The following is a 27885-nucleotide window of genomic DNA, read 5'->3' on the forward strand; positions in this document are numbered from 1 at the left end:
ATAGAGCAGCCAGAAATATCAAGGGGTTGCAGAGAGGAGGTGGCTAGAGCAGCCACGAACAACTATCTGGGAAGATCCACCTCCAGAAGAGGCAGTGACATTGGGTCAATCTTAATTGGCTTCCGCTGGAGATAAGGCATTTCTTTCAGGCTTGCCCTGGGGCAACGTGTCACCCACAAAGGAGAGGGTTGCTCCTCTGAGGAGTCCCTTCAGGTGCCTCTGAGGGTCGCTCCTTTCAGGCAAGCACAAGAGCCCACCCCTTTGAATGTTGGAACAGGACATGGCTAGTTGGTTTGGGGAGGTTTTCCTGGCTAAGAACTAGCTGGATAGAAAAAGAACTAGTTCAACCGAACAAGAGATGGGAGAGCAGGGAATTGGGATCCTGTGCACTTTCCAAGGGGACGGTGAATTTGGAGCCTATTCTGTACCGTGACGACTTAGCACTCTAGAAGGTTTTGATGAGGAAAATGAGCTTTTGGGTTAATATCTTTTTATTACTGCACTTTAATAGTTTTGATAAGTTTATTGGTAACCCATTTCTGCGCGATGACTATTTAACTGCGCGTCTTGCACTTAGCGCCCTCTATTTACACTTTAGTTGGCTCCATTCTTGTACTGATCATGACTTATGTTGATTTTATAGGGCCCATCCCTCTGATTTAATGTATCCGGACGATGGTATTGATAGGGGGGGCTGTGCCGGTGCCTCTCTTGCAGTCACCATGGGAAAAGGGAAGCACGGCACTCAGAGTTGGAATAATGAGTCAAAGGGAAGAGCGGTGAGACACCTAAGAACTACCCCCTCTTCTCGTCATCCCTCCATCCAGTAAGATTGGGTCGACATATTAACCACCCCCCTGGCCTTCGCAGGTTGTGTCTTAATGCCAGGCTGGTCCAAAATAAAGCTGCTTTTATGCATGATTTGATTGTTGGTGAAGGCACCAACCTGGCATGTGTCACTGAGACCCAGATGGGTGAGCTGATAGCATTGGTCTGTCCCAGCTCTGCCCGTATGGGTATATAGTACAGCACCATACCCATGGGGGAGGGTTGGGGAGAGAGGTTGCTATCATCTATAAAGAATTCATCTCCATCACTAGGTGAGCAGGCATTCAGGTGCTGGGCTTGAGTTTTCGCTGGGCCAGAGAGATAGAGGACAAATTCTGTTAAACGGTATATTAAACAGTATTAAAAAATATTATAACAAAACACATAAATTAATAAGTCACTGGGCCAACTCATTCTGCAGGACATACTCTCGACCCTGCATTTTCAACCAAATAGGAGACTGGAGACCTACAATTAGAGGGATTTGTTGTGATTCCATTGTTAAGGTCAGAATACTTCCTGATGAAATAGATTGTCAATGGCCATTAGCTTCAGAATCCAGAGGGAGAGGCAGGTTTTTATTATTATTAGGGGCGGAGGAATGATCAAATTGGTTCACCTCCAGAGACTTATGGAAATCAAGATTCCTAAATGCTCTTAGAGAATTTCTGGTTGACATGGCTGGTGCTCCTCTTGCAGCTTTGCTCTTGCCATTTAATTGTGAGATGCAACGAGCTATTGACACAATCCTTCCCAAGCATCCTGTCTGGTGCTGTCGAGTCCAGTCAAGTTCTTGGTTTATTGAGGAACTACTAGCTATGAAATGGCCTTGATCACCTGATGGATGACCTTTATTGAGAGAGAGACAGGGGCAGTGTGACCCTATAATATGTTTGATAACATTGTCCATGGTATCTTGCCGGTCTAACCCTGCCGATTGCGGGTAGAGGGCATGATGATTTCGCTCCTATCTACAAGGTCAGTTTCAGAGAACAGCATTGGAGAGTTTCTGCTTGTCTCCATGGCATTTATGTTTTTGGAGTCCCACAAATTACCATCTTATCCCCCATGCTTTTTAATATCTACATGAAGCCACTGGGTGAGGTCATCAGACGGTCTAAAGTGAGCTGCCATCAAGATGTTGACGACACACAGCTTGATTTCTCCTTATCATCCTCGTCAGGAGAGACAAGTGCTGAACCAAGGTCTGGATTTGGTAATGGGCTTGATGAGGGCCAACAAACTGAAGCTGAATCTCAACAAGACAGAGGCTCCGTGTGTAGGTGGCTTTCATGTCCAAGGATAGAGTGGATTGTCTGTTCTATATAGGGTTGCACTCCCCCTGAGAGAACGAGTTCTCTCCCCCTGGCTCCAATTTTGTCACTGAAGGGCCAGTTGGCCTCAGTTGTCTGGACTGCATTTTACCAACTTTAACTGGTTTATCTGCTACAACTGTTTCCAGATAGAGATATTCTAGCCATAGCGGCCAATGCTCTGCTAACTTGCTGATTGGATTACTGTAATGCATTTTACATGGGGCTGCTGTCAAAGAGGATCCAGAACCTCCCATTTGCGCAAGATGCAGCTGCCAGAATATTAAGAGGTGTGACCAGATGGGATCATATTACACTGACCCTAAGGGAGCTGCACTGATTACCTATTTGCTTCCGGCCACAATTCAAGGTGCTTAGACTCACCTATGAAGCCCTAAATGGGTTGGTACCCAAATAAATGAAGGAATGCCTCTCCTATGCCAGCCTGCCCATGTCTTGAGATCTGAAAAGAAGGCTCTTCTTAAGGTCCTTATTAATCACTGCGTGACAACTAGGGGAAAAGCCTTCTCAGTCATGACATCCTATCTATGTAACACTCTCCACATGGAGGTCCGAATGACACAGGCCTTACTTCCATTTCATTGCCAGATCAAAACTTTGTTTTCTCAGTCATTTCAAGGTGGTCAGTGTGTTTTGTGTTTTTTAGCTGCCTTTTATTGCCTTATGATTGTATTTTTTATTATATGTTTATTACTACCCTAATGGCCTTTCATGAAGGGCTGTTCATAAATCCTTCTAGTAAGGAATCAAGGAGGTTTTACCAGCCAACTGGAGGAATATGACACATTTGCTACACATACATGAATTTACTGCCTTTGTAATTGGAGCAATATGGGAAAAATACTGGCCCACCAGGCAATGAAGATTAACCCATGGTGTTCCTGGGGAATGCAAGCCAATCTCAGTAAGCTCTTCACACATGGTCATGATCCAAGCAAGGTGATACTCATAAGAGGAAAGAGACAAAAACTCTCTGGGTGGCACAACCAAGGTTTCGGGATCCATTTCCACTTCAGGAAACATAGTGTTTGGCACCTCCCCTTTTCCAAAAAGTTACACACACACACATACGGAATGTTGCCATCAGGATAACCAATCTTGTTCTTCAACTCATCAATATGCTATTGATGTCTAACCTAGGGTGACCATATGAAAAGGAGGACAGGGCTCCTGTATCTTTAACAGTTGTACTGAAAAGGAAATTTCAGCAGTTGTCATTTGTATATATGGGGAACCTGGGGAAATTTCCTCTTCATCACAACGGTTAAAGCTGCAGGTGCCCTGCCCTCTATCAAATCTGGTCACTCTAGTATAGCTCCTGCAGCTTTAACTGTGGTGATGAAGAGGGAATTTCACCAGGTTCTCCATATATACAAATGACACCTGCTGAAATTCCCTTTTCTAGGCAACTGTTAAAGATACAGGAGCCCTGTCCTCCTTTTCATATGGTCACCCTAACCAATCTCAACCCAGAGGCATCAAAGCCTTGGTGTTCCTATTTTAAGGCTCTAATCCATAAACCTTCATCATAGCTGGCATTTAAAAAAATCTGAATGGAGAAAAACAGATAATGATACACAACCAATCAGCTGGCACCCACCCTCTACACACACACACACACACACACACACACACACACACACAAATATTCTAACAATCAGCCCCAGCTGCAGGCCAATTAAATTCAACAGTTCACAGGTGTTCATAGAAATGACTAACACAAAAGAAATTCTTACTTCAGAAATGTTATATTTAAAAGCTTCGAGGTGGAACCAAGAAAGATAAAAGCCAGAATTAAGTTTATTGCCACCCTCTAAAGCAGGTTTCAAGCAAGGCGTCCCCCCGGTATTAAAAGTTTGATGAACATCTGCATTTAGAATACAGGAAATTGGAACATGTGAAGGGTTTTGAGAAATGCCGGTTGCTGTATTGGATCAGTTTCGTATTCATTCACTTATTATTATAGGTGCGTAGCAATACACTAAAATATATTTGCCAAGTGGCCCATAGCTGGCGTGATCTAAGTCAACCGTCTGCGTTAGACTGTTGGCACTGGCATATCCGTAAATATTGCTGGTGCTCATTTCTCCCCATCCATAACTCTTTATTTCCCAAAATAACAATTTCTTCAAATTTTAATGAGAACAAAACCATCCTAGGATCACATGGCACACTCTTCAATTCTTATTAAAAAACCCGAGATGGGAGAGGAGGGGGGTGAATGTGGGCCCCATGACAACTCTCAAGGTCCCTCTTAAACCCTCGGTTGACAGAAACTCTTCAGCAAATGAATTCTCGTTTCCCCTCTCAGTAGACTAGCAAACAAAAGTATCTCTAAAAACGAACCTCTCTATGTGGTCCTATAGCAGAATATGTATACAAATTAACATCGAAATGTCTTTAATTCCCATGATGTGTCTATTAAGCAGCAATTCTCCAAAAGGCTGTTTAGCTATCCAAACAGCAGCCTAAAATTATCATCTTTATAAGCTACCCATAACTTATTGCTCAGTTCCTATGAAAAGTCATTAATATTGGCCTCTCTCTAGCTTAGTCTCACAGGAGATATTCTGCAAAGGGATGCAATAAAACTGCGATTTCTGCCATCATTTCATTAAAAATCCTTGTTAAATTTCTAGCTGAACAGTGTACATAATATATATAAAAAAATTCAGGGCGCTTATTAACTATGCTACTCCTTATGATATGAACTTTTAAAAGAATAATGAAGACTATTTCTAACCTGTTAAGAATATTGTTCATTTTCATTGCTATTAAATTTTAATCGAGGCATTGTTTAAAAAATGTTTAAGTTTCATTACCTTTCAATGTCCCCTGAAAGAAAAGAAAGGCAATGAATTCATGTGGCAGAACGCTTGTCACTCATCCATCTCCCTTGTTGACATCTCAATATTACGGGTTCTCTGTTCATGTGGCTCAAATTCTTATCTGTACCAGATTACCTTTTCCCTAGTCTCTTGCCTAGTTTAAGCAAATTGGCTCAAAAAAGCAATGGGACCTCTCCTTCGCTATAAGCTCCAAACCATTCATTTGCATGTGGAAGAATATATAATTGTAAGGGGGGCATTATGTTTTAAGGACTTGTTATAGTAAGACTATCCTATCTACCAACACACCCACACACCCAGAGATATGGATGTAGCCAGCAGGACTAGCAATATTGGTTTAAGGAAACACATACCCTTTAACAAAAAAAAACCAGTGCAGGATCCAAGTGCAGATATATAGGAACAATTTGTTGAATTTAGGGAGAAAACTTCTCTCCTTTTTATCTGAAGTTCTTAGGTTGGTGCACAAATGGATGTGTATGAATGGCTGTTGAAATGTCTTTTACTCTCAGCACAAAGGATTTGGTTACTTTTACCAGTATTTATTTATAAACACAAATACTAGGTACCATATGAGAAGAGCCAACATATGAGAGAGCCTAGGGCTTGTGTCTTCAACTACTGCTGGCCGTTGGAAGTAGCAGAGAAAGGCCTTTGGGCCATCACATGTTCATGGTGGATCAAGGCATATCCAACTCCTGAATGCCGTATTTCTTTATGGTCTTGTCGACAGTGCTTGCAGAAAGTGTGACAGCTGGGACTGGAGAGTTGAGTTCTATGTCAACATGATCAAAACTGCTCAACAGCCTAGGAGACCTTTTTGCATAAACATCTTCGCACGTCGAATGGTACTCTAGATCAGGGGTTTCCAACGTGGGCACCAAAGCGCCCACGGGCACTTTTCTAGAGGCCAAGCCCTTGCCTCTCCCGATTTTTATTTTACTTTTGAAAGATTTTTTTTAAAATTATTATTTTTCTTAACTGTGAGACTGGCATCCTACAAATCAAAGAGTTGAACTCTAGGAACATCTTAATTTGGGTTCAAAAGAGTGGTCACGTTTTGGAGCTCAGATCTCACCTCTGCCTTGGACTTGTGTTCTTGGGCAAGTTCCTTTTCTTTTAGTCTCACCAGTTTGCCTTCTAGAAAATGAGTGTTTTGAGACTGGCCATGCCCACCATGGCAGCCATTTTGTGAGCACTCATTCAAAGTTCTAAATATCCCCACAATATCACGAAGGTTGGGGATCTTGGCGCTAGCAGTTCTGTTTCCAAGTAAAGCCCACACCGGTAGCGCAACATAAATTGCAATTTAGACTAATTATATTACACATTTACATCCTAGAAGCTTTGTAATTAATGCCCACACACACTCACACACACTCAAATCCACCGAAAATAAAACGGGAAACAGAGACTGGACAGAAATACTTTCATTTGGAGAGCCTTTCTTTGCTAAGTTACAAAAGCCGCTGTTACATTACATGCTATTCAATTCTCCCCCCACACACACACCCATGCAAAAGGTTTCATACCAAGATTGTATTGATTTAAGGCAGTTTCATTATTACTAATGCTCTGCTTAATTTTAAAGACAACACGATATTGAACAGAATAATGCCCTGCATTAATAAACTTTCCCTTGAAATGGCTAGCAGATTTATTGCATTTGGTTGTTCAAATAAACACCAAGATCACTTTCCATAAATCATCATCTGCCTAAAAAGGCAGCCAGCGTAGAACTTGATAGAGAAAGAAAGAAAGAAAAGTTATTAAAAAAAAAAAGTGTGTGAAATTTCATTGTAAATGTTAACTGATGCATTTTAATCAGGTGTAACGTGCCTGGATCAGTTGTACTGCCTGTACCTTGTCTCTAGTAAAAATAATAATAATAATAATAATAATAATAATAATAATAATAATAATAATAATGGAACAAACCTTCTCCACCACAAGATGGTTGCACCTGCCCCTTGTCCCTATGCACAGCAATGGCAGGCAGTATCACAACAGGTAAAGTTGAACCACCACCTCACTTCTCTGTAAGGCAGAAGGAATCTTAAAAGAAGAAAACTCTCTTCCTCCAAAAGTTGATATTTTGCAATTCCAGACAGAACAATGATGGCTCTACATTCTAATAGTAACAGAAAGGAGAAGGGGTCAACACTCATGAGTGCCGTAATGTTTTTTAGCCTTAGCCTTCCATGATTCTTATGGAGTTGGACTTGATTTGGAGCCCCAGCCATTCTAATGTCAAATAAAATGGGCCTTCTCTTGACGATTCCAATGTCAAATAAAATGGGCCTTCTCAATTGACCTTCTCGTGCACACTTTTAAGTGTGCACGGGAAATGGTATTTAAAATTAGGGTCTTTTAAACGGACTCCTGCTTACACTGCTGTTTGCCAACAAATAGGTACAGAAAGGCAACACCTAGATGTTAAGAATAAATAAATGAAATAAGAAAAATGAAATGAAGCCATGACTTGGATGTATGTGCTCATGTTGACCTGGGAGCAGATCAAAGTGAACACATTCAGATGGATCTACTATGTACGCCAGGTATCTGATGCCCGGAGCACATGTAGTCTTGCCTAAAGGATGTCAGAAGAGCGCAGCTGAATCAGAACAAAGGCCCATCTAATCTAACATCCTGTTTCCAGCTGTGCCCACACAGATGCTGCTGGAATGCCAAACAAGGAAACAAGAAGCCAACCCCACCCATCCAACACCAGGTTGCTTATTCCCAGGACCTTGTATTCAAAGAAACCTTGAACTGGAGCGTGTTCAGAGGAGGGCAACCAGGATGATCAGGGGTCTGGAAACAAAGCCCTATGAAGAGAGACTGAAAGAACTGGGCATGTTTAGCCTGGAGAAGAGAAGATTGAGGGGAGACATGAGAGCACTCTTCAAATACTTAAAATGTTGTCACACAGAGGAGGGCCAGGACCTCTTCTCGATCATCCCAGAGTGCAGGACACGGAATAACGGGCTCAAGTTAAAGGAAGCCAGATTCGAGCTGGACATCAGGAAAAACTTCCTGACTGTTAGAGCAGTACGACAATGGAACCAGTTACCTAGGGAGGTTGTGGGCTCTCCCACGCTAGAGGCCTTCAAGAGGCAGCTGGACAACCATCTGTCAGGGATGCTTTAGGGTGGATTCCTGCATTGAGCAGGGGGTTGGACTCGATGGCCTTGTAGGTCCCTTCCAACTCTGCTATTCTATGATTCTATGATTTAGCTAATAGCCAGTAATAGACCTCCCCTCCAGGAATCTGTGTCATTCCCTTTCGAAGCCATCTAAGCCAGGCTTAGTGACAAGGAATTCTATCACGTTACAGGATTCAACTAGATGACTTGAGGTATTCCTTCTCATTCTGAAAGAGATTGAAATTGAAGAACCCAACCCCATGGTATTACAAACAGCCCAACGTCCAATTTCTTTCCCTAATGTAGTCCAGCAAAGAAATGCACCCTGGGATTACTCTCTCTCCTCTTGGACTGCATCAGATAAATTACCTTCAAAATGATTCTGACTCCTGGACAGACCTCTGTGTGTCCATCTGCTTCTACCAGCCATTTATTGCATTCTTCCTCCTGAGGGAGCTAACCATGTACACACAACACCATGCATATGTCCCCCTTTTATTTCTTCAGCAACCAGTGTCTGATAAAGGGAAAGCAATGTCCAGTTCTGGCTTCTATTTCTTTTAAAGAACTAAAACCTTGTCTGTGTTTGCCTCACAGATTCCCATAATATTTGGGGCAGAAGGTCTGGAATGTCTTTTGCACCAGTCTCACCAGCATGTGCAGGCACTGCGCCCTTTCCCAAGGCGACGCTACCCGGACTTAGCAGCACGTCACCCTGTCAATGCAGACGCAAGTCTGAAGTTCTATAAATTGTAGCAACTGCAATGTGAAGTCGGGGAAAATGCTTTCATCCACCCACAGACCTGCAAAGGTGCAGGACTAGATTGCCCTTTCGTTTTCCTCGCTATGAAGCCTTCCAGTCTCCATTTTACAACAACAACAAAAAAGTCTTCTAGTTTTCATGGCTATAAGGAATAGGGGGACAGTTTCAACACAGGCGCTGGGCGGGCCTTGAAGTTACGGTTGCCACAACTCAGGGTTTGACCTGACGTTTTGCCGTCTGAGCTGTAAAAAGGTTCTCCTGAGGAAAGAGGAAAATCTCAGGGTGAGGGAGCCGGGGCCAGGCACCGGCCTCCCTGTCTGGCTGGAGGGCTTTTGCCATTTGCTCTGCCCCTTTGTCGCACCCTAAGCCTCTGGGCACAAGCGAATTCTATCCTCCAACCGACAGGCTCCATTCCCTGACTTACAAGGCCCCATCTTAGCTCCCAGGCTTCACCTAGGAGGTGGCCACAGAGCAGAGGAGGAAAGCAGGGCCATCCTCAGCTCTTCCAAGAAGCCAGCTCCATTTGGCTTGGACTCTCCCCCAACGGTCATCCTGCAGCTATTCATTGCATCAGGCTGCAGCAGAGGGAGAGATAAGGCGCAGGGCCTCTCCGTCAGCTCAGCTGAAAGACCTGCCATTTTGGGTGGGGGGGGAAGGGTCCTCCTCTTTTTGAATTGTGTCCCATTCCAGCTGGTCATGGCAAGAAGACCAACGTAGGGTTTTGAATCTTTAGAGTGGCATAGAAGTGTTTTAATTCATAAATAAACAATGGCCAACTGTATTAGAGGCCATTACAGCTGCAGTATATCTGGTCACAATGAAAACGCTGTGATATTAAGAACTGTTCCCGGGGCGTTCTTGTTTTCTTTTTCCCTCCCCTTTTTTCTTTCGGTCTTTATGTCTTTAGATTGTACGCCTGAGAACAGGGGATTGTCTTGTCTTTACTGATTTGGAAGCCTTCCTGGCTGAAGAATGGGGGGGGATCTAAATCAGGGCTGCCAAATCCATTTGAGGCGGAGGGTCAAACTGCCCCCTCACCAGGGCCCAGATGACATCGGTAAGCAGGGCTGCATCCACTGGCATCCATGCCATACCCGTTTTGCCTTTCTCCATGCCTCTCCCAGCATAGAGAAAGGGACCTGGCTGGCGCCCGGAAGAGCAGGTGTTCCTTCCAGTGGCAGCTGAGCCCCCTGGCTTCATGCAGGGCGCACCATCTCTCTGCGGGCGCTCTGCAAATGGGCTCAGATGGTGGTGGGAAGAGCAGGTGCTGCTCCCAGCACCGTCCTCCCCTGCCGTCGCTCCTGCTGCCATCTCAGATCAGAGATAATGGGGGGGGGGGTGCCTCCAGGGTAAGTTTTAAGTTTTTTTAAAAAAACGACCCTGCTCCCCACCCCCAATGGGCACGGACTGCTGCCATGCAGCTCCATGCCCATTTCAAGTGCCCCACTACTCACAGGGAGGATGGAACCACCCAGGAGCAGCGGCCACACGGGTCGTGCTCTGCGAGTTGGTCCCGGGACAGTGGAAAAAACAGGTTTTCCATGGCTCCCTATTAGGGGTGTGCACGGACCCCCTGATCCGCCCTGCGGGCCGATCCGAAAATTTCGGATCGGCCTGCTCCGCTCTGCGCCGCTCCGCTCATAGTCCGCTCCTCTTTGCCGCGGAGCTCCGGCTCCGAATCGGAGCTCCACAGTGGAGGGGAGTGGCGCCAGGTAAGCCCCCCTCCCTCCTCTCCCTTACCTGCAGAGACCAAGGGGGAGGGGGGCCTTACCTGCGTCCATCCGCGGTCCCTCGGCTTCTTCAATTGAGCCCGTGGCTCAACCAGGAAGTCTCGTCCGCAAGTGCGGCCTAGACTTCCTGGTTGAGCCGCGGGCTCAATTGAAGAGGCCGAGGGACCGCGGACGGACGCAGGTAAGGGAGAGCATTTTACCTGGCCTTCCCGCCGCCGCCACTCGTGCGGCGACGGCGGGAGAGCCAGGTAAGGGACCAAGGGGGAGGGGGCCTTACCTGCATCCGTCCGCGGTCCCTCGGCTTCTTCAATTGAGCCCATGGCTCAACCAGGAAGTCTGGGCCGCAAGTGCGGCCTAGACTTCCTGGTTGAGCTGCGGGCTCAATTGAAGAAGCCGAGGAACCGGGGACAGACGCAGGTAAGGGAGAGGAGGGAGGGTGGTTACCGGGCCCTGCCGCTGTCGCCGCATGGGCGACAGCAGCAGGGCCCGGTAAACCCCACTTACCTTTCTGGCGGAGCTCCAGATCGAGGCGAAAGATCCGCCTTCACCTCGATCCTCTTCGCCACGCTCCGCCGGCCCCCCAATCCTCTTCGCCTCCGCCTTAAGGGTAGGCGAAGCCCCCCGCTCTGCTCCTGCTTCTCCGGTTCGAGGAGAAGCGGAGCACATCCCTACTCCCTATATCCTGGGGAAAGTCCCTGCTCGTCCCAGGACAATCTTCCCGGGAAGATTGAGGGGAGATATGATAGCACTCTTCCAATACTTAAAAGGTTGTCACACAGAGGAGGGCCAGGATCTCTTCTCGATCCTCCCAGAGTGCAGGACACGGAATAACGGGCTCAAGTTAAAGGAAGCCAGATTCCAGCTGGACATCAGGAAAAACTTCCTGTTAGAGCAGTACAATGGAATCAGTTACCTAGGGAGGTTGTGGGCTCTCCCACACTGGAGGCATTCAAGAGGCAGCTGGACAAGCACCTGTCAGGGATGCTTTAGGGTGGATTCCTGCATTGAGCAGGGGGTTGGACTCGATGGCCTTGTAGGCCCCTTCCAACTCTGCTATTCGATGATTCTATGATCTACTGGGGCAAATTGGCTTCCTTGGGGAGTGAGGGTGGTCCTCCTGCAGTACCCTTCTTTGGCCACATGGCGGCACACAGTCTGAATCTTCACCTGCCCCTCCCTCAAGTCGCTAGTTCAAGACCCACTTGGGGTCCCCGAGAGCCTTGATCCATGCCTCCATACCGTAATTATTTCAAATTCTGTAAAACCCCAACTATTTCAATAAATAAGACAGATTTCAAGTGACGGTAGGGCAAGTCCACATAACTCCTTAACAAACAGCTTCCTTGGGCTTCTACTGTGTTTTGTAGTGCATTTCTAGTTTCATGCACATCTAGACTCATTATACCCAGGCATCTCAATAAGCTTTTAAAAGGTAGACGAAATAATTAACCTCGTAACAGATGGCTGCTTACCATCAACTCACCACAAGCACGGTGGCTACAAGGGAGAAATCAGAGACCTTTCGCAGCAGTTACAACAGTCTTCATCCTCACCACACAGGAGGGTTTGGAACATAGGTCAACCATGGAGTTCAGCCGAAAATATCCGACACAGAAATACTAAGTTTAATCAGACCTCCCAAGAAGCTAAGTGCCAATCGGGCGGCTCCTCTTTGAGGCAAAAAAACCCAGGCACACCGAGGTGGTACTTTGCCCAGGAAGCCTTGCAACGACAAATCACTTACTGCCCAAACGTTGCTTAAGGAAATGTAATGTTTCCATTTCACAAAGACCTGGTTATAAAACCTTTTGCACATGCGATATTTAAAACCGCGCATCACCTCCAAGCGTGTGTCCAGAATGCTTAGTGCTGCCAAAGTCACAGAAATGGTTATGTTTATAGGTCAGAAGGGCAGTAAATTATTCCAATGGAAAGCCGTAAAAGGCTGCATTGTAGCCAGCTGTGCTTTTTAACAGGTTATCGTGAAAAGCACAAGAATGCACAGGAAACCTCCAGGGTTTTGCCGCTATTGCCACAGCCAGTGTTCGCTTGTATAAAGATGTCATTTTTAAAAACATTTAAAAGTCAAATTGTCTGGAGAATACGTTCGTATAAAATTTATTTTCAGAAACTGATATTTAGCCTGCTGCTATCAAGAGTTGATTGCTGTGCAATGTGAAAGCGTTAGGCAAATTCCTACCGGTTTGAAAATACAGAAACTGACATTTTGGATCCTGTACTCAAGTGTGTTATTAGGAAGAGATTGAAATGGGGAACATTTGGGCTTTCTAAGGACAACTCAGCAGGAGGCTGTGGTGGCTGCTCTTCCTGCCTTTGGGTTGCTTGTGTCGGCATAAAGGATTTTTGCACAGGTGATCGGAGTGTAATGCAACGGGAGGTGACTGGTTCCCCCATCTCCTGGGCTCATACGGAGCTGGCCTTGAGACCCTAAAGCAACAGGTTTCTCTTGGACCAACAGAGCCCTGCTGTAAAAGCATCCGACGGCTTGATTTCCCCATAACACCCTTCTATGCCTGCTTAGGAAGCGTGAACCGAAATGGGATTACTCAGTGGGTGAAAATGTGGGTCTTTGCAACACAATATGAATCTGGTTGCACACACACACACACGCAAGCAGCAGACAACCATGAGGAATTTCGCACTTGCGTATTTGGCCATTTTCTCCCCACATTTCCCAAGTGTAGGTAAAGATATGTGTAGGAAAAAAGAACATTGGAATCTTTCCAAGGATGCCAACACCTGAATACTTCATAGAATCATAGAATAGCAGAGTTGGAAGGGGCCTACAAGGCCATCGAGTCCAACCCCCTGCTAAGTGCAGGAATCCACCCTAAAGCATCCCTGACAGAGGGTTGTCCAGCTGCCTCTTGAAGGCCTCTAGTGTGGGAGAGCCCACAACCTCCCTAGGTAGCTGATTCCACCGTCGCACTGCTCTAACAGTCAGGAAGTTTTTCCTGAGGTCCAGCTGGAATCTGGCTTCCTTTAACTTGAGCCCGTTATTCCGTGTCCTGCACTCTGGGAGGATCGAGAAGAGATCCTGGCCCTCCTCTGTGGGACAACCTTTTAAGTATTTGAAGAGTGCTCTCATGCCTCCCCTCAATCTTCTCTTCTTCAGGCTAAACATGCCCAGTTCTTTCAGTCTCTCTTCATAGGGCTTTGTTTCCAGACCCCTGATCATCCTGGTTGCCTTCCTCTGAACACGCTCCAGCTTGTCTGCGTCCTTCTTGAATTGTGGAGCCCAGAACTGGACACAATACTCTAGATGAGGCCTAACCAGGGCCGAAGAGAGAGGAACCAGTACCTCACGTGATTTGGAAGCTAAACTTCTATTAATGCAGCCCAAAATAGCATTTGCCTTTCTTGCAGCCATATTACACTGTTGGCTCATATTCAGCTTGTGATCTACAACAATTCCAAGATCCTTCTCGTTTGTAGTATTGCTGAGCCAAGTATCCCCCATCTTGTAACTGTGCATTTGGTTTCTATTTCCTAAATGCAGAACTTGGCATTTATCCCTATTAAATTTCATTCTGTTGTTTTCAGCCCAGCACTCCAGCCTATCAAGATCACTTTGAAGTTTCTTTCTGTCTTCCAGGGCATTAGCTATCCCACCCAATTTGGTGTCATCTGCAAATTTGATCAGCGTTCCCTGCACCTCCTCGTCCAAATTATTAATAAAAATGTTGAAGAGCACTGGGCCCAGGACTGAGCCCTGCGGTACCCCACTCGTTGCCTCTCCCCAGTTTGAGAAGGTTCCATTGATAAGTACTCTTTGAGTCCGATTCTGTAGCCAACTGTGAATCTACCTAATAGTTGTTCCATCTAGCCCACTTTGAGCTAGTTTGTTAATCAGAATATCATGGGGCACTTTGTCGAAAGCTTTGCTGATGTCAAGATATATGATGTCCACAGCATTCCCACAGTCCACAAGGGAGGTTATCCTATCAAAACATGAGATCAAATTAGTCTGACAGGATTTGTTCCTGACAAATCCATGTTGGCTTCTAGTGATCACCGCATTGATTTCAAGTTTACTTGACAAGTTAACTCAAGGCTTCCTTTCATGGAAAAACCCCATGAGATGACTGCGACTTGCCTGTTCCCAAGGGTAGAGGACCTCCAGGTGCCCAGAAAAGCTGCTGCTTAGAGAAGAGCAGTTTGACAGCTTACAGGTTTGCTCTGTGCACTTAGGGGCCCGAGGCACTGGCATAGAGGGCACTGGGATCGCCTGGCAATCCCTTGAAGCTCTTCACCTTCCTCTACGTCTGCATGCCAGAGAACTATTTGCAGGTGGCTAATGGTAAAGGATAACCAGGCTGCCTTATCCTATTTATGTCAAGAATGTGTTTGTCATGCTGTGGACAGCAAGACAAATCAGGGTCTAATTAGCTCAGTCAATTCCTTCAGTATTATCCTTTCAGTCTACATTGAGTTATTAAAGCCATGGAAATACAACAGTACCGAGACAGCAATGATGGAAGTAAGATGTCAGAAGCTTATTAACTGGAGTTTGAGGATGCAGCTGCAAAACAGACAAACTATGATAAATACAAATTGGCTAAATGGTAATCCATACCATCGCCTTACATTTACAGGGCAAACTTTCTCCCCTGGAGGATCCTGCAACATTTTAGGCTGTTTATGAACAAGCTCTGTTGTCTAATGCACCGCTGGCCTCGGCAATGATGGTAGCTATTTAAAAAGTAGGCAATACTGCCGTCACTTCAAGGTCTGAACACGAACAACGCGCCCTGTCATGTTTTACCTTATTTCTATGACTATCCCTTGGGGTTGGCATAGCATCACCCTACACTAGCTTCCCCGACCTAGTGCCTGCGCATGTATCAGACTGCAACACCCATAATTCTCAACCAGTATTGGCCAATGGCTGGCTGGGAATTATGGGAGTTGCAGTCCAACACAACTGGGCAGTGCCAGGTTGGGGAAGGGTGCCCTACACTGACACAATGGGGCTGTTCACACAACACACTAACCCATGCTCTGTGGTTGACTGTGGGTTTTTGTTGAACCACGGGTTACCATGTTGTCTAAACCCAGGATATTTTCTGCAGGGTGGCTTGACAACCATGCCGTGTGGCTTGTTAACCACCCTGAACAACCCAACAACAAACCATGGGCTCTCAAGGTAGCTTGTTCAAGAAAAATAAGCCATACTACATGGGTTTAGACAACATGGTAACCCGTGGTTCAACAAACAACCCACTCTGAACCACTGAGTGTAGGCTATCGTGTTGTGTAAATGTTCACACAACATACAATCCACAATCAAGGGTTGAGTATGGGTTGTCATTGAACTGTGGGTTGTTACTGAAACGTGGGTTATCATGTTGCAAATCCAGCTGTGATAACAAGCCATGGTTTGTTAACCACAAACAACCCACAGTTCACACCCCAACAATAAACCATGGGCTCTCTCTTTGCATTCTCATTGCATTCTCTTCCCCTCCTTATCGCTTTACTATGATTTTAATAGAATGTAAGCCTATGCGGCAGGGTCTTGCTATTTACTGTTTTACTCTGTACAGCACCATGTACATAGATGGTGCTATATAAATAAATAAATAAAATAATAATAATAATAATAATAATAATAATAATAATAATAATAATAATAATAATCTCTTCATGGGTTATTCGTGGCTAGCAAACCATGGTTTGTTATTGCAGCTTGGTGTGGGTTATTGTGTTGTCTGAACACGGGCTGTTTGCAAAACATGGCAGCCCACCATGATTTATTTATTTAACCCACAGTGAGTTTGCAACATGTGTATGTAGTGTGTAGCCACCATTTTGAATACCCAACCCTGCATGGGAGTTGTCGTGTTGTGCGAACCCAAGAAGTGTGGGTTATGAGAGGATTGTTATTTAACCCTTGCATAACTCACGCTCGCTGGATTCATATGACACAACAAGCACTTAGCAGTTCCCTGTGGTTCCAAAGCTCATGTGTTAGTTCCCAAGCTCTCCATCTCACTCCTGGGTTATGTCCACCTAACAGAGACTGCAGAATCCTCTATCACTATCCCATTACAGCTCCTAGAACACCCCAGCACTAAATCAGTGTCGTAGGGTGATGCAGCCACGAGAGACAAGCCCATCCCAGGCAGCTGATCAGCTAGTTGGAAAAGGCTCCTTTTCAGGCAGCTCTCTGGAATCCTCCTGGCCCACTGGGGAACTTCTTTATGTATAGATCTGCTGGTGAGAAGAAGTAGTAGTCAGCAAACTAGATGCTCCCAGGATGATCTATTCAGAGAACAGAGAGATGAGCCCCTCTTTAACAATAGAGACATGAGCAGCTCTTCCCTGTGACCCAGTCCAAAAGTGGAATACTACACTGTATCTACATCTTGGAATTTGGTACAAAAAAACACCAGCTTTTCCTGTGAGATACCCCAGGAATAGAGCTGGTGTCCACACACTTCAAGTGACTGAGGTTGGGCCAGTTATGGGTACCTCAGGTGTGAACCAAATCCAGGGCCCAAAATAATCACGACAGGGTTTTGTAAACTTTGCAGTGGTGTATTTTCCTGAAACACGGGGCCAGTTTGCATGACACGACAGCCCACCGTGGGTTTTCTTTAAAACCCATGGGGAGGCTGTGGCGCATAAGGCTGCCATTTTGCACATCTGACCCCTGCCTGGGGCTTGTTGTGTCATGCAAACCTAGTGACCGTGGGTTATGCGAGGGTGAAAAACCCTCGCATAATCCTAGATCAGACCACGGGTTATGCGACTGTTGTCTAACCCCCGCATAACCCATGACTGCCAGGTTTTCATGACAACAATCCTTAAGCGGGGGTTGGATAGGCAAAGTGGCACCTCTAGGCACTGCCACTCACCATGGGTTATCGTGCAAAGCCGGTCACTTGACTTTCGCACTTCTAAACAGTCCCAGAGCGAAAGGCTGCTCCCAAGCCTCTAGGCCGTTTCTGAAATTGTTGCATGCTTGCTGCCCTTCAAAGGCCCTAGGCCATTTATTATTTTTAATATAAAAACTTGTTAAGATTTGTGGGGAAGGGCATGCATGGAACCGCTCTACTAGTTTTTCCTATTTCCAGTTTAGCCACAAACAGTTGTGAGCCAAGGGATCTGAGGGTGCAGCGATGAGTTCATACAAATAAGAAACCCACGCGCCCAGCTGTGCTCACAAACAAACAGAATAATAGAAGAAAGAAAGATCTCTCTCCTTCCGCGGGAGAGATCCGAGAACACCCTTCCCTTGCAAAAGTTCAGCCGGTGACGACAGAGCGGTGGCGAGCACAGGTCCTCCGAGTTGCGAAGCGTTTCCGCAATTTCTCGTCAAAATAAATTGGATTCTTTCCACTGTTTCTGATGGCAGCGAAGCAAGGGCTGTATAATTAGGTCAGAGCTGATTACCTAGAACATGGGCAATTTTCTTTACATTCGAGTAAAGCTTTGTGGAAAAAAAACAGCAAAGAAAGTACATTTGGGAGTAGCTGAGAGACTGTCTAAAATCCTTCTTGATGGAAGCGATTTAACTACATTTTAATATAGATGGTATTTTCTATTAATGTCAGGGCAGAAACTTATTGCTCCGCATATCTCATCACAGGGGCTATCTCTGCATCTGTCTGAGTCAACTTCAGTGACCACTTTAATATTCACTTTACAATTAATGCTGCTTTTTTATGGCTCGCTAGAAAGTAAACCAATTTCAGCCCAGCTCCTCAGTATTGAATTTATTATAAAAAGTTATGTACTTAAAACTCCTATAATGAAACCAGAGGCATCATGAGATATTAACCTAGAGTTAATGCTGAGAAAGCCGGTTTGAATAATTCAATTCATGTCACCTTAAGTATCTTTTCAAATGGAATTAACTTTATCTCACACACAAAAAAAAGGAAGCGCCACGTTCCAGTTACTGAATATTGACTCCACAAGGGCTCCGTCTTAAATCATCTCGGCACCATTTTCCCCAGTAAGTTTGCGGCGCTCATGCCAAGACGGACGCTCAGAATGGAACCGGCAGACTGTGAACTGACGGCCGTTTCGTTTCAGCCCCCGTCCACAGATAAGAGACTCTTCCATATGCCAGAGACCGACCAAATTTGCTTCAGCTTTAACGTCTGTCGGGTTCATATTTTGGACTAGAAGCTGAGGTTTCAGAGAAACCGTTTTTACGTATTTGTCTGTGCAAAATTCTTACTGAAGTTTATGTTAGTGTCTGTACCACCATCCCTATCACCTTGGGCACTACGTTTCTCACAGCGTAGGCAGCTTTAACAAGGATTAGAACTAGACAGTCATTGAGGATGCGTGCGTGTGTTTTTCAACTGTTGCAAAAAGAACACTGGACGAGATGGATCCATGGTATGACCCAACGAGGCTCTTCTTATGTCAAAGAGGATTCCATGTAAGGTTTTTCACTCCTCACTATGCACGCACACCTCTTCACAAACCTTCGCCTGCCGACTTCTCAGTCCATTCTTTCATGCACCCCTTGAAATTAGGTCTCAAGTTCACATCCCAACAAACCAGTAAGGCGCAGAGTACTCCAGCACTTTCTGCCTTTGGATCGCTATAACGCACAAGGGTTGATGCACACTTGCTTGCCCAAGGAGCCGGAAAAGAACAGTGAGAACTTTTGTTCACTATAAAGCACAGGTGAGGAACCTCAGGCCCTGGAGCCAAACTTAGCCCTCTTTGTGGCCATGTCCCGTTTTCCTCAGCACTGTTCATTTGGCGGTTACTCAGTTCTTATGAGGTCCCCCCGCTACACACACACAAACACAATATTCTATAAGGTTAAAATGCTTCTCCTAAAGGCCTCCCCTTGCTGGAGGGGAGGCCTTTAAGCTAATGCTAGTATCCCCTCACCCCTTTTTTGTCTCTGGCCCCACCCACTGTCTTTGGCCCTGCCCACCACTGGAATTTTAGAGTTTCTCTAAAATTGAGTTCAGCACTTGGGTTGAAAGTTCTCCACCCTGCTTTGGAGCTCCACAATCTTTTAACATTGATACTTTGACTTGGTTTTCTGAGTACAGGCGAAGTTCCCAATCCTTTAGCACAGCCTTTCTCAACCTGGGGCGCTCCAGATGTGTTGGACTGCATCTCCCAGAATGCCCCAGCCAGCTGGCTGGGGCATTCTGGGAGATGCAGTCCAACACATCTGGAGCGCCCCAGGTTGAGGAAGGCTGCTTTAGCAACTGTCAGCTGTTACGCTCTTCCGTTGAGGAAAGCTACCAGTTACGCAGCCCTGCTATGCAGAGAACATAGTCTTTTCACCAAACTCACCTTCTTTCATTCCTCTTCCAGCGTGCACCCACATTTAAAAGCACGTTTTACAAAAATTATGTTTCCCATGAAGTTGGACCCACCACGTCTCAAGAGCCCAGTTCCTTCACTCCTTCATACAACTGACGATATAGACTGTAAACTACAAGGTGAAGCAAGTGCTGCCCAGACAGCAAGAAACCTTTTCTGTACTGGCACCCAAATTACAAAACTGCTTTCCTGGGCCTGCGCGCCTGACACCTCCTTTACTATCTTTTAGGCATCAGACAAAGTCTGCCTTATTTTTAAGGGTTTCTGGTACCCTTGATGGAAGGTGGAGTCCACTTAACGGTCGTTCGCTGGATCACTTGTTTGTCTTTTTAATCAGACGTTTTACTTCATTCTCCCTTTTCAGGTTTTCATTGTTTTATGTTGCATGCTCTTATTTTTAGCCACTTTGAGGCAAATGAGAAAGGCAGGCTATAAACCCCTAAAATAACAAACTCAAAAAAAGCCAGGGAAGCCCCACGGTGTTTGGGCATGATCCAAAGAAGGGGGCAGGGAGGCAAAACAGCGCGGCTTGCCCTTTGCGTTTGGGCAGCAAAGAAATAGTCTCCTCGCACACCGCATTATGAGCAATGATTTCACCGCGTCCCTGATCCTGAGATTCCTTTCAGCAGGGGGTTCCTGACCTCTAAAGCCCCACGAGAAGGGAAGGACGCACAGACGAGACCCTGCCCCAGCTGACTTAAACGCTTGGGTTTTCATAGCTGTGGAGCCCATTTTGACAAGCTGATAACATCCATCCAAAGGGAGCAATAAATGGTGGCACAGATGAAACACTTTGCTTACCTGCTGCTCCTTCTGCTTGGCAGCTTCAAGCTCCGAGAGGGAGTGAGTGAGTTTTTCTTGCTGCTCCGAGAGATACTTCTGATAAAGGCTTAAAAGTTCCTGGCACTCTCTGTATTGCTGCTGCAGAGGTGAGATAGGAAGTTAAGGACGGAAACATTTCTCATGGAAGGGGAGGGAGACGTCATCAAACACATTGCCGTCTGTTCTGTGAAAACCCGGTTTAGCTATCTGGGTAAGACATCGGTCGTAAGACACGGAGCGAAAGACAACTTCACTTAGTTATTTATTTAAAACGTTTGTATCCCGCCCTATATCACTAGGATCACAGGGCGGCGTACAGCTGAAAGTATACAATATAAAACAATAAATATACACAGCTAAAAAAAAATTAAACCATTAATCAAACTAAAACCAGTACAGAATTTAAAAGCTGTAAAAACCAATTGAAACAGTTAAAACAACGTGCGGGTTTGGTGAATTTAACCATCAAAGGCTTCATTAAAAAGCCATATTTTTACTTGGCGCCGGAATAAAGTCAGCGTTGGTGCCAGTCGGGCCTCCAAGGGGAGGGCATTCCACAGTCGGGGTGCCACCACTGAGAAAGCCCTCTCCCATGTCCCATTGTAGCGTATGTGTTGCGCTGGTGGGACGAGGACGAGGGCTTCTCCAACAGATCTCAAGTCTCGGGCAGGCACAGAGCAGCAAGAAGGTGGAATCTTCAGAGAGTAAGTTATGACAGAATAATTCCTATGACCTATATCCCTAACCCAAACCCATATCTATAACAGAATTGTGTTTGGCGGATTTAGCCACATAGAGATTTCCAAGTGTAACTTCCTTGCATTCCTCTCTTTTGCGGGACTTGGGCAAGCTTTTGATTTTCCCCTGCCCTACCCAACCCATGTGCTCCTTCCTCTTCCACTCTTGGTGTCCGCGCCTTCCCTAATACCATCAAATAGGGTCGGGTATGTGACCTGTCAAAATACTGGTCAAGTGTGTGTGTTTTAAGCATTAACATTACTAGAAGGTTGTCACACAGAGGAGGGCCAGGATCTCTTCTCGATCCTCCCAGAGTGCAGGACACGGAATAACGGGCTCAAGTTGAAGGAAGCCAGATTCCAGCTGGACATCAGGAAAAACTTCCTGACTGTTAGAGCAGTACAACAATGGAATCAGTTACCTAGGGAGGTGGTGGGCTCTCCCACACTAGAGGCCTTCAAGAGGCAGCTGGACAACCATCTGTCAGGGATGCTTTAGGGTGGATTCCTGCATTGAGCAGGGGGTTGGACTCGATGGCCTTAGAGGCCCCTTCCAACTCTGCTATTCTATGATTCTATGATTCTAGAACAAAAAAAGTGATGATTTACTCCTCAGCATCTTAACTACCAAAAGAAGTTAACTCTTACTGTGCAAATTTTTTTTACATTTTCAATAATAATAACAATAATAATAATAATAATAATAATAATAATAATAATTTATTTGTTACCCGTCTCTCCCTCTGGATTGAAGCGGGGTACAACACAAATGCAAACACCACATAATACATTTAACTAATTGAAACATTTAAAAGTAATACATTATTAAAAGCAGCAGATTATTTTAAAAAAGTCATCTCGACAAAATCATTGCAACGTTTAACAATACTGGATCATGTTTCTATGAATGTGAAAGGTTCATTGTACAGTTCTTTTCTTTTGCTTTCCGTCTGCAAAATCCCTGTGAGCCCACCATTCCAAAGTTTAATGAAAATGAAATTAAAACAGAAATAAGGCAAAGTAAAAGCAACTTAAAAAAAAAAAAAAGTGGGCAGCTGGCTAGCTATTTTTAAAAGGCAGTTCTTAAAGGCAGTTCTGCTGAGTGGTAGACAAACCCCAGTTCCCTACAGCAAACAAAATGGAGTCACAGGCGATCCTAGGCAGTGGCCTTTGTGATAGATGTCTGTTGGTGCTCCTATTCAGAGAAGCCTGCTGTCATAGCAGGTGTCCAACAGAAGCAACTTTGCGATGCTGCGAGGTTTGCTCCCGGCTGCTGCAAACAAATGACACCATAATGGCATTTTTAAAAGGTACGTTGCCACTGACACACCGCCATTCTGGATTGCATGGAATAATGACCAGTCTTTTGGACGGTATGCCAACCTTCTCAGCATACATCCTCCCAGGCCTGCCACATACACATTAACAATTCCATCAGTGAGATGTGCTTACACAGCGCAGAGTTAAATCATGGAACTCCCTGCCACAAGATGGAGTGATGGCCACCCATTTGGATGGCTTTAAAATGGTGTTTGGATAAATTCCTGGAGACGAAGGCTCTCAATGGCTACTAGCCCTGATGGTTGGGTGCTATCTCCAGTATTGGAGGCAGTAAGCCCGTGCGCACCAGTTGCTGGGGAACATGGGTGGGAGGGTGCTGTGGCACCATGTCCTGCCTTGTTGGTCCCTGGCCGACAGCTGGTTGGCCACTGTGTGAACAGAGTGCCGGATTAGATGGACCTTTGGTCTGCTCCAGCCTCAGGGCTCTTCTGATGTTCTAATTTCTACCACTGGCAGCGTTCTCCAGTAATGTCATCCTTTCATAGGGATGTCAGAGAAATCTGCCGAGGTTTCCGCAGCTCGGCCACCCAGACTCTGGCTCGCTCGTCCGCAAACTGGCCCGACTCGACCTGCGTCAATCAGGCCAGCACACAGAGATCCGCCATTGCCGGTTGATCTCCACAACTCTTTCCTCTCACTCTCCCTGCTGGGCACCAGAACACTCAAAACATCAGAGACTCTTTTCCGGGTGCCTCAGATGGCTAATGGGAAGAGCCATTTCAATGGTGGCATCCTAACTTTGGAATGTTCTTCCCAGAGGCTCACCATGTTGTTGCCTACTTTAACGTAATTCAGATGCCATCGTTTTATTTTCTCAGGCTGATTACACAGAATCATAGAATAATAGAGTTGGAAGGGACTTACAAGGCCATCAAGTCCAACCTCCTGCTCAATGCAGGAATCCACCTTAAAGCATCCCTGACAGATGGTTGTCCAGCTGCCTCTTGAAGGCCTCTAGCGTGGGAAAGCCCACCACCTCCCTAGGTAACTGGTTCCACTGTCGTATTATTATTATTATTTATTTATATAGCACCATTAATGTACATGGTGCTGTACAGAGTAAAACAATAAATAGCAAGACCCTGCCGCATAGGCTTACATTCTAATAAAATCATAATAAAGCAATAAGGAGGGTAAGAGAATGCACCAAACAGGCAGAGTCGTACTGCTCTAACAGTCAGGAAGTTTTTCCTGACGTCCAGCTGGAATCTGGCTTCCTGTAACTTGAGCCCGTTATTCCATGTCCTGTACTCAGGGATGAGATTGTAGCCCTCCTGTGTGACAGCTTTTTAAGTACTTGAGGAGTGCTATCATGTCTCCCCTCTTCCCCAGGCTAAACATGCCCAGTTCTTTCAGTCTCTCTTCATACGGCTTTGTTTCCAGACCCCTGATCATCCTTGTTCCATCCTGGTTCACATCTTATATTGCTGTGCTGCTTTTACAGATCTACTATGTTTACCTAATTGTATGTTTTACTCTATGCACCCTGTTTTAATAATTTTATTGGAAAACACCCTGACAATCTGATTGAAGAGCAGAGTACACATTCCAATCAAAAAATAGTTTGGCTCCCCCAACATTACCATTTGCTGGCATTTCTACCACCATTTCAGCTGCTCTAAGGCTCACGGAAAACAGATGCAGAGTGTGGGATGGGACGGGACATCATAATTCAACAGGAGAATGCAAGCAAGAAGGATGGAGACAGAGACGGTGGTGGTAAAAACAGGCTGAATGCGCACAGAGATGCAAACGAGGTAAGTGTGGATGATTTATTCATCAGCGGCCGGCATGGTCATCAATTTGCTTGACTACATTCCCAAACGCAAAGCCTTTCGCGAACTCCCCATGGCTCAGATGCCGGCACAGCCTGGCAGGCCTTTCGGAGGCCAACGACAAGTTTTGGACAGTGATCTAGAGAAGCAGCAAACTGTGGCATTTGCAAGGATATTAGCAAAAGCGCCCTGCCTCGCTTGCAGCATTGAAATTCCGGGAGGAGATGAATTGGCTCTTCACCTGTCACTATGCAATTCCATCCCTTGCTCATTTAACATGGTAAACCATTTACTTTGGCACCCCCCCTCCCCGCCTTTTATTCTCCCCACCTCCGCGCTTTTAATTATGCATGCAGACAGGGCGAGGGCTCGCCGTCCAAAAGGATTCCTCCAAATAGAGGCGAATAACAACATGCCACCAGAAAGGAAGGGAACCAAACACACCCGTCCCTCCAGCCTATAACTAGTTTTGGTTTCGAGATTTGCTATCACTTTGTTATAAAATCTAAGCTTTGCTAAAGTTCAGGGAGAGTTGCCCATCAGAGTTCTATGGACATAAGAACATAAGAGGTGCCCTGATGCTGGATCAGACCAAGGGTCCATCTAGTCCAGCAGTCTGTTCACACAGTGGCCAACCAGCCATCGGCCAGGGATGAACAAGCAGGACATGGTGCAACAGCACACACCCCCGCCCATGTTCCCCAGCAACTGGTGCTCACAGGCTTACTGCCTTGAATACTGGAGGTAGCACACAACCACTGCTTCAAATATATCATAGAATCATAGAATCATAGAATAGCAGAGTTGGAAGGGGCTACAAGGCCATCGAGTCCAACCCCTGCTCAATGCAGGAATCCACCCTAAAGCAGCCCTGGAAGATGGTTGTCCAGCTGCCTCTTGAAGGCCTCTAGTGTGGGAGAGGCCACAACCTCACCAGGCAACTGATTCCATTGTCATACTGCTCTAACAGTCAAGAATTTTTTCCTGATGTCCAGCCAGAATCTGGCTTCCTTTAACTTGAGCCCGTTTATTCTGTGTCCTGCACTCTGGGAGGATCGAGAAGAGATCCTGGCCCTCCTCTGTGTGACAACTTTTTAAGTATTTGAAGAGTGCTCTCATGTCTCCCCTCAATCTTCTCTTCTGCAGGCTAAACATGCCCAGTTCTTTCAGTCTCTCTTCATAGGGCTTTGTTTCCAGACCTCTGATCATCCTGGTTGCCCTCCTCTGAACACACTCCAGCTTGTCTGCGTCCTTCTTGAATTGTGGAGCCCAGAACTGGACGCAATACCTAACCCTAACCAGGGCCGAATAGAGAGAAACCAGGACCTTACGTGATTTGGAAGCTATACTTCTATTAATGCAGCCCAAAATAGCGTTTGCCTTTCTTGCAGCCATGTCGCACTGTTGGCTCATATTCAGCTTGCGATCTACAACAATTCCAAGATCCTTCTCGTACAAATATCCTTTGTAATAACCCCCAAAAGGGAGACTCAACAAGGTTTTGAAGGAAGGGGCAGGGAAGAGAATAGGTTGAAGGTTAAGAAGCAGCTAGTAGTGTGAAATGGTGGTCACGCCTCGTGCCTTTTTGAAGGGCTGCATTATGCAAGTGAACATCTCCTCTCCTGGCTCCCCACCTCAAGTCCGCTGCATTGACACCTCCTCTCTTAGTGCCCGTTTGTCCTCACTGTAATATATGACAAGCCTAAAACCGCTTTGGGCTGTGCGATACCCATGGCCGGAGCTGCCGATAAACAGCACACACAGAGGCTATTTTGCAGCTAACTCCTTTGCTGAATTCCTAGCTTATGGGTAAGCATTGAACCCAAGCAGTGTTTGCAGACCAACAGGAAAACAACAAAGCAGGTAACTACACAGTAAGGTATAGCCTGCATGCTATTAGGGGATGCCATCTGGATGCTCGAAAAGGGCAGAAAATCGTGCCACAGAAGGCAGCACCCGTATTGGACTCTGCCTGCTCCTGGATTTTGAGTCATGAACCCCTTCCCAACTAGTGTGTGCGCCTGCTTCCCCTTGTACTAACTGACAGAGCAAGACGCTGATGGGGAAACCCCACACAGTTGTCGACATTTTACTTTGCATCTTTCCTCTAAAATGTTGCAAGGAGACCCTCAAAGCATTTTCCATTTGACCCAACCAGACAAAAAAGGGACCCTCCTTAAATTCGGGCTGAATAAAGAGAACCCCTTGAAATTTCTTTGCTTTGCTTGAAACAAAAAGATGGCACAAGCAAGGGTTTAAATAAGCTAACTGCATTTTTGAGCCGACAGACATGGACCTCAGGCTGTTTTATAGTTCAGTGTTTTGGCAGTGCATTTTATATATATATATATATATATACACACACACACACACACACCCAAAATGATTTGTGGTGGTCTCCAGAGCCTTTCCTGGTGATGATGATGTATATAAAAGGGTTTTTTTATGCCAGCTGTAACCATCAGCAGTAATGTTTATAGTAGGTGAACATATTAGTCCGGACGCAGGGCATGAATTTTACTCTTGAAAAAGCCAGTTCATTTATACAGCCCAAGAGTTAAATGTCAGCATTTGAAGACAAATTACAGGCAAATTCATATAAAAAGACAAGCCCACCATTATCAAACTTAGACTTTCCTCTGCGCGCTCACCTTTCGAAGGACGCCTCCCACACGCGCAACGCACAATATAGCTCAGCGTTATTTAGTTCAATGCTCCCTCCCACTAGGACCAGAGGAAATGGCAGGCCTGCTCCACGGCTTTCAGGGACCCTGTACTGCACGCAAAAAATTTATAAAAGCATAAAGCCCCCAGAATAATAATAATAATTAGTATTAGTAGTAGTAGTATCCCGCCTTTTGCGCAATGCTGGGCCTCAAGGCGGCTTTACAAAATTAAAACAAATACAGTTAAAACCTATAAATAGAAATATACAAAAGTTAAAAATATAATTACACCTCAATATTAAAACATTTAAAATACATAACAATTAAAATACATAACGGAGGTCCAGACTATTCGCCAAAGGCATGCCGGAACTGAAAGGGTGTTTTGCCTGCCTTAGAAAACACATCATGGAGGGAGCCAGTCTAGCTTCCCTGGGAAGGGAGTTCCAGAGGCCCGGGGCAGCCACCGAGAAGGCCATCTCCTGCGTTTCCACCAAATATGCCTATGACGGTGGTGGGACCGAGAGAAGGGCCTCCCCAGAAGATCTCAAAGCACAGGCAGGC

The 27885-nt window shown here is 45.7% G+C and overlaps 1 protein-coding gene across 2 annotated transcripts in view; it reads right to left on the reverse strand.

Moving 5' to 3' along the window:
* Window positions 1-27885, reverse strand: part of KIAA1328 (KIAA1328 ortholog) — a 266686-nt gene that overhangs the window by 132990 nt on the left and 105811 nt on the right. For both annotated transcript variants that reach the window (XM_063128321.1, XM_063128320.1), the window contains exon 6: window positions 20782-20909. In XM_063128321.1, the coding sequence (XP_062984391.1) occupies window positions 20782-20909 (128 nt within the window). The remainder of the gene's footprint in view (window positions 1-20781; window positions 20910-27885) is intronic.

This window comes from Elgaria multicarinata, chromosome 6, assembly GCF_023053635.1.
Source record: "Elgaria multicarinata webbii isolate HBS135686 ecotype San Diego chromosome 6, rElgMul1.1.pri, whole genome shotgun sequence".
NCBI classification, from domain to species: Eukaryota; Metazoa; Chordata; class Lepidosauria; order Squamata; family Anguidae; genus Elgaria; species Elgaria multicarinata.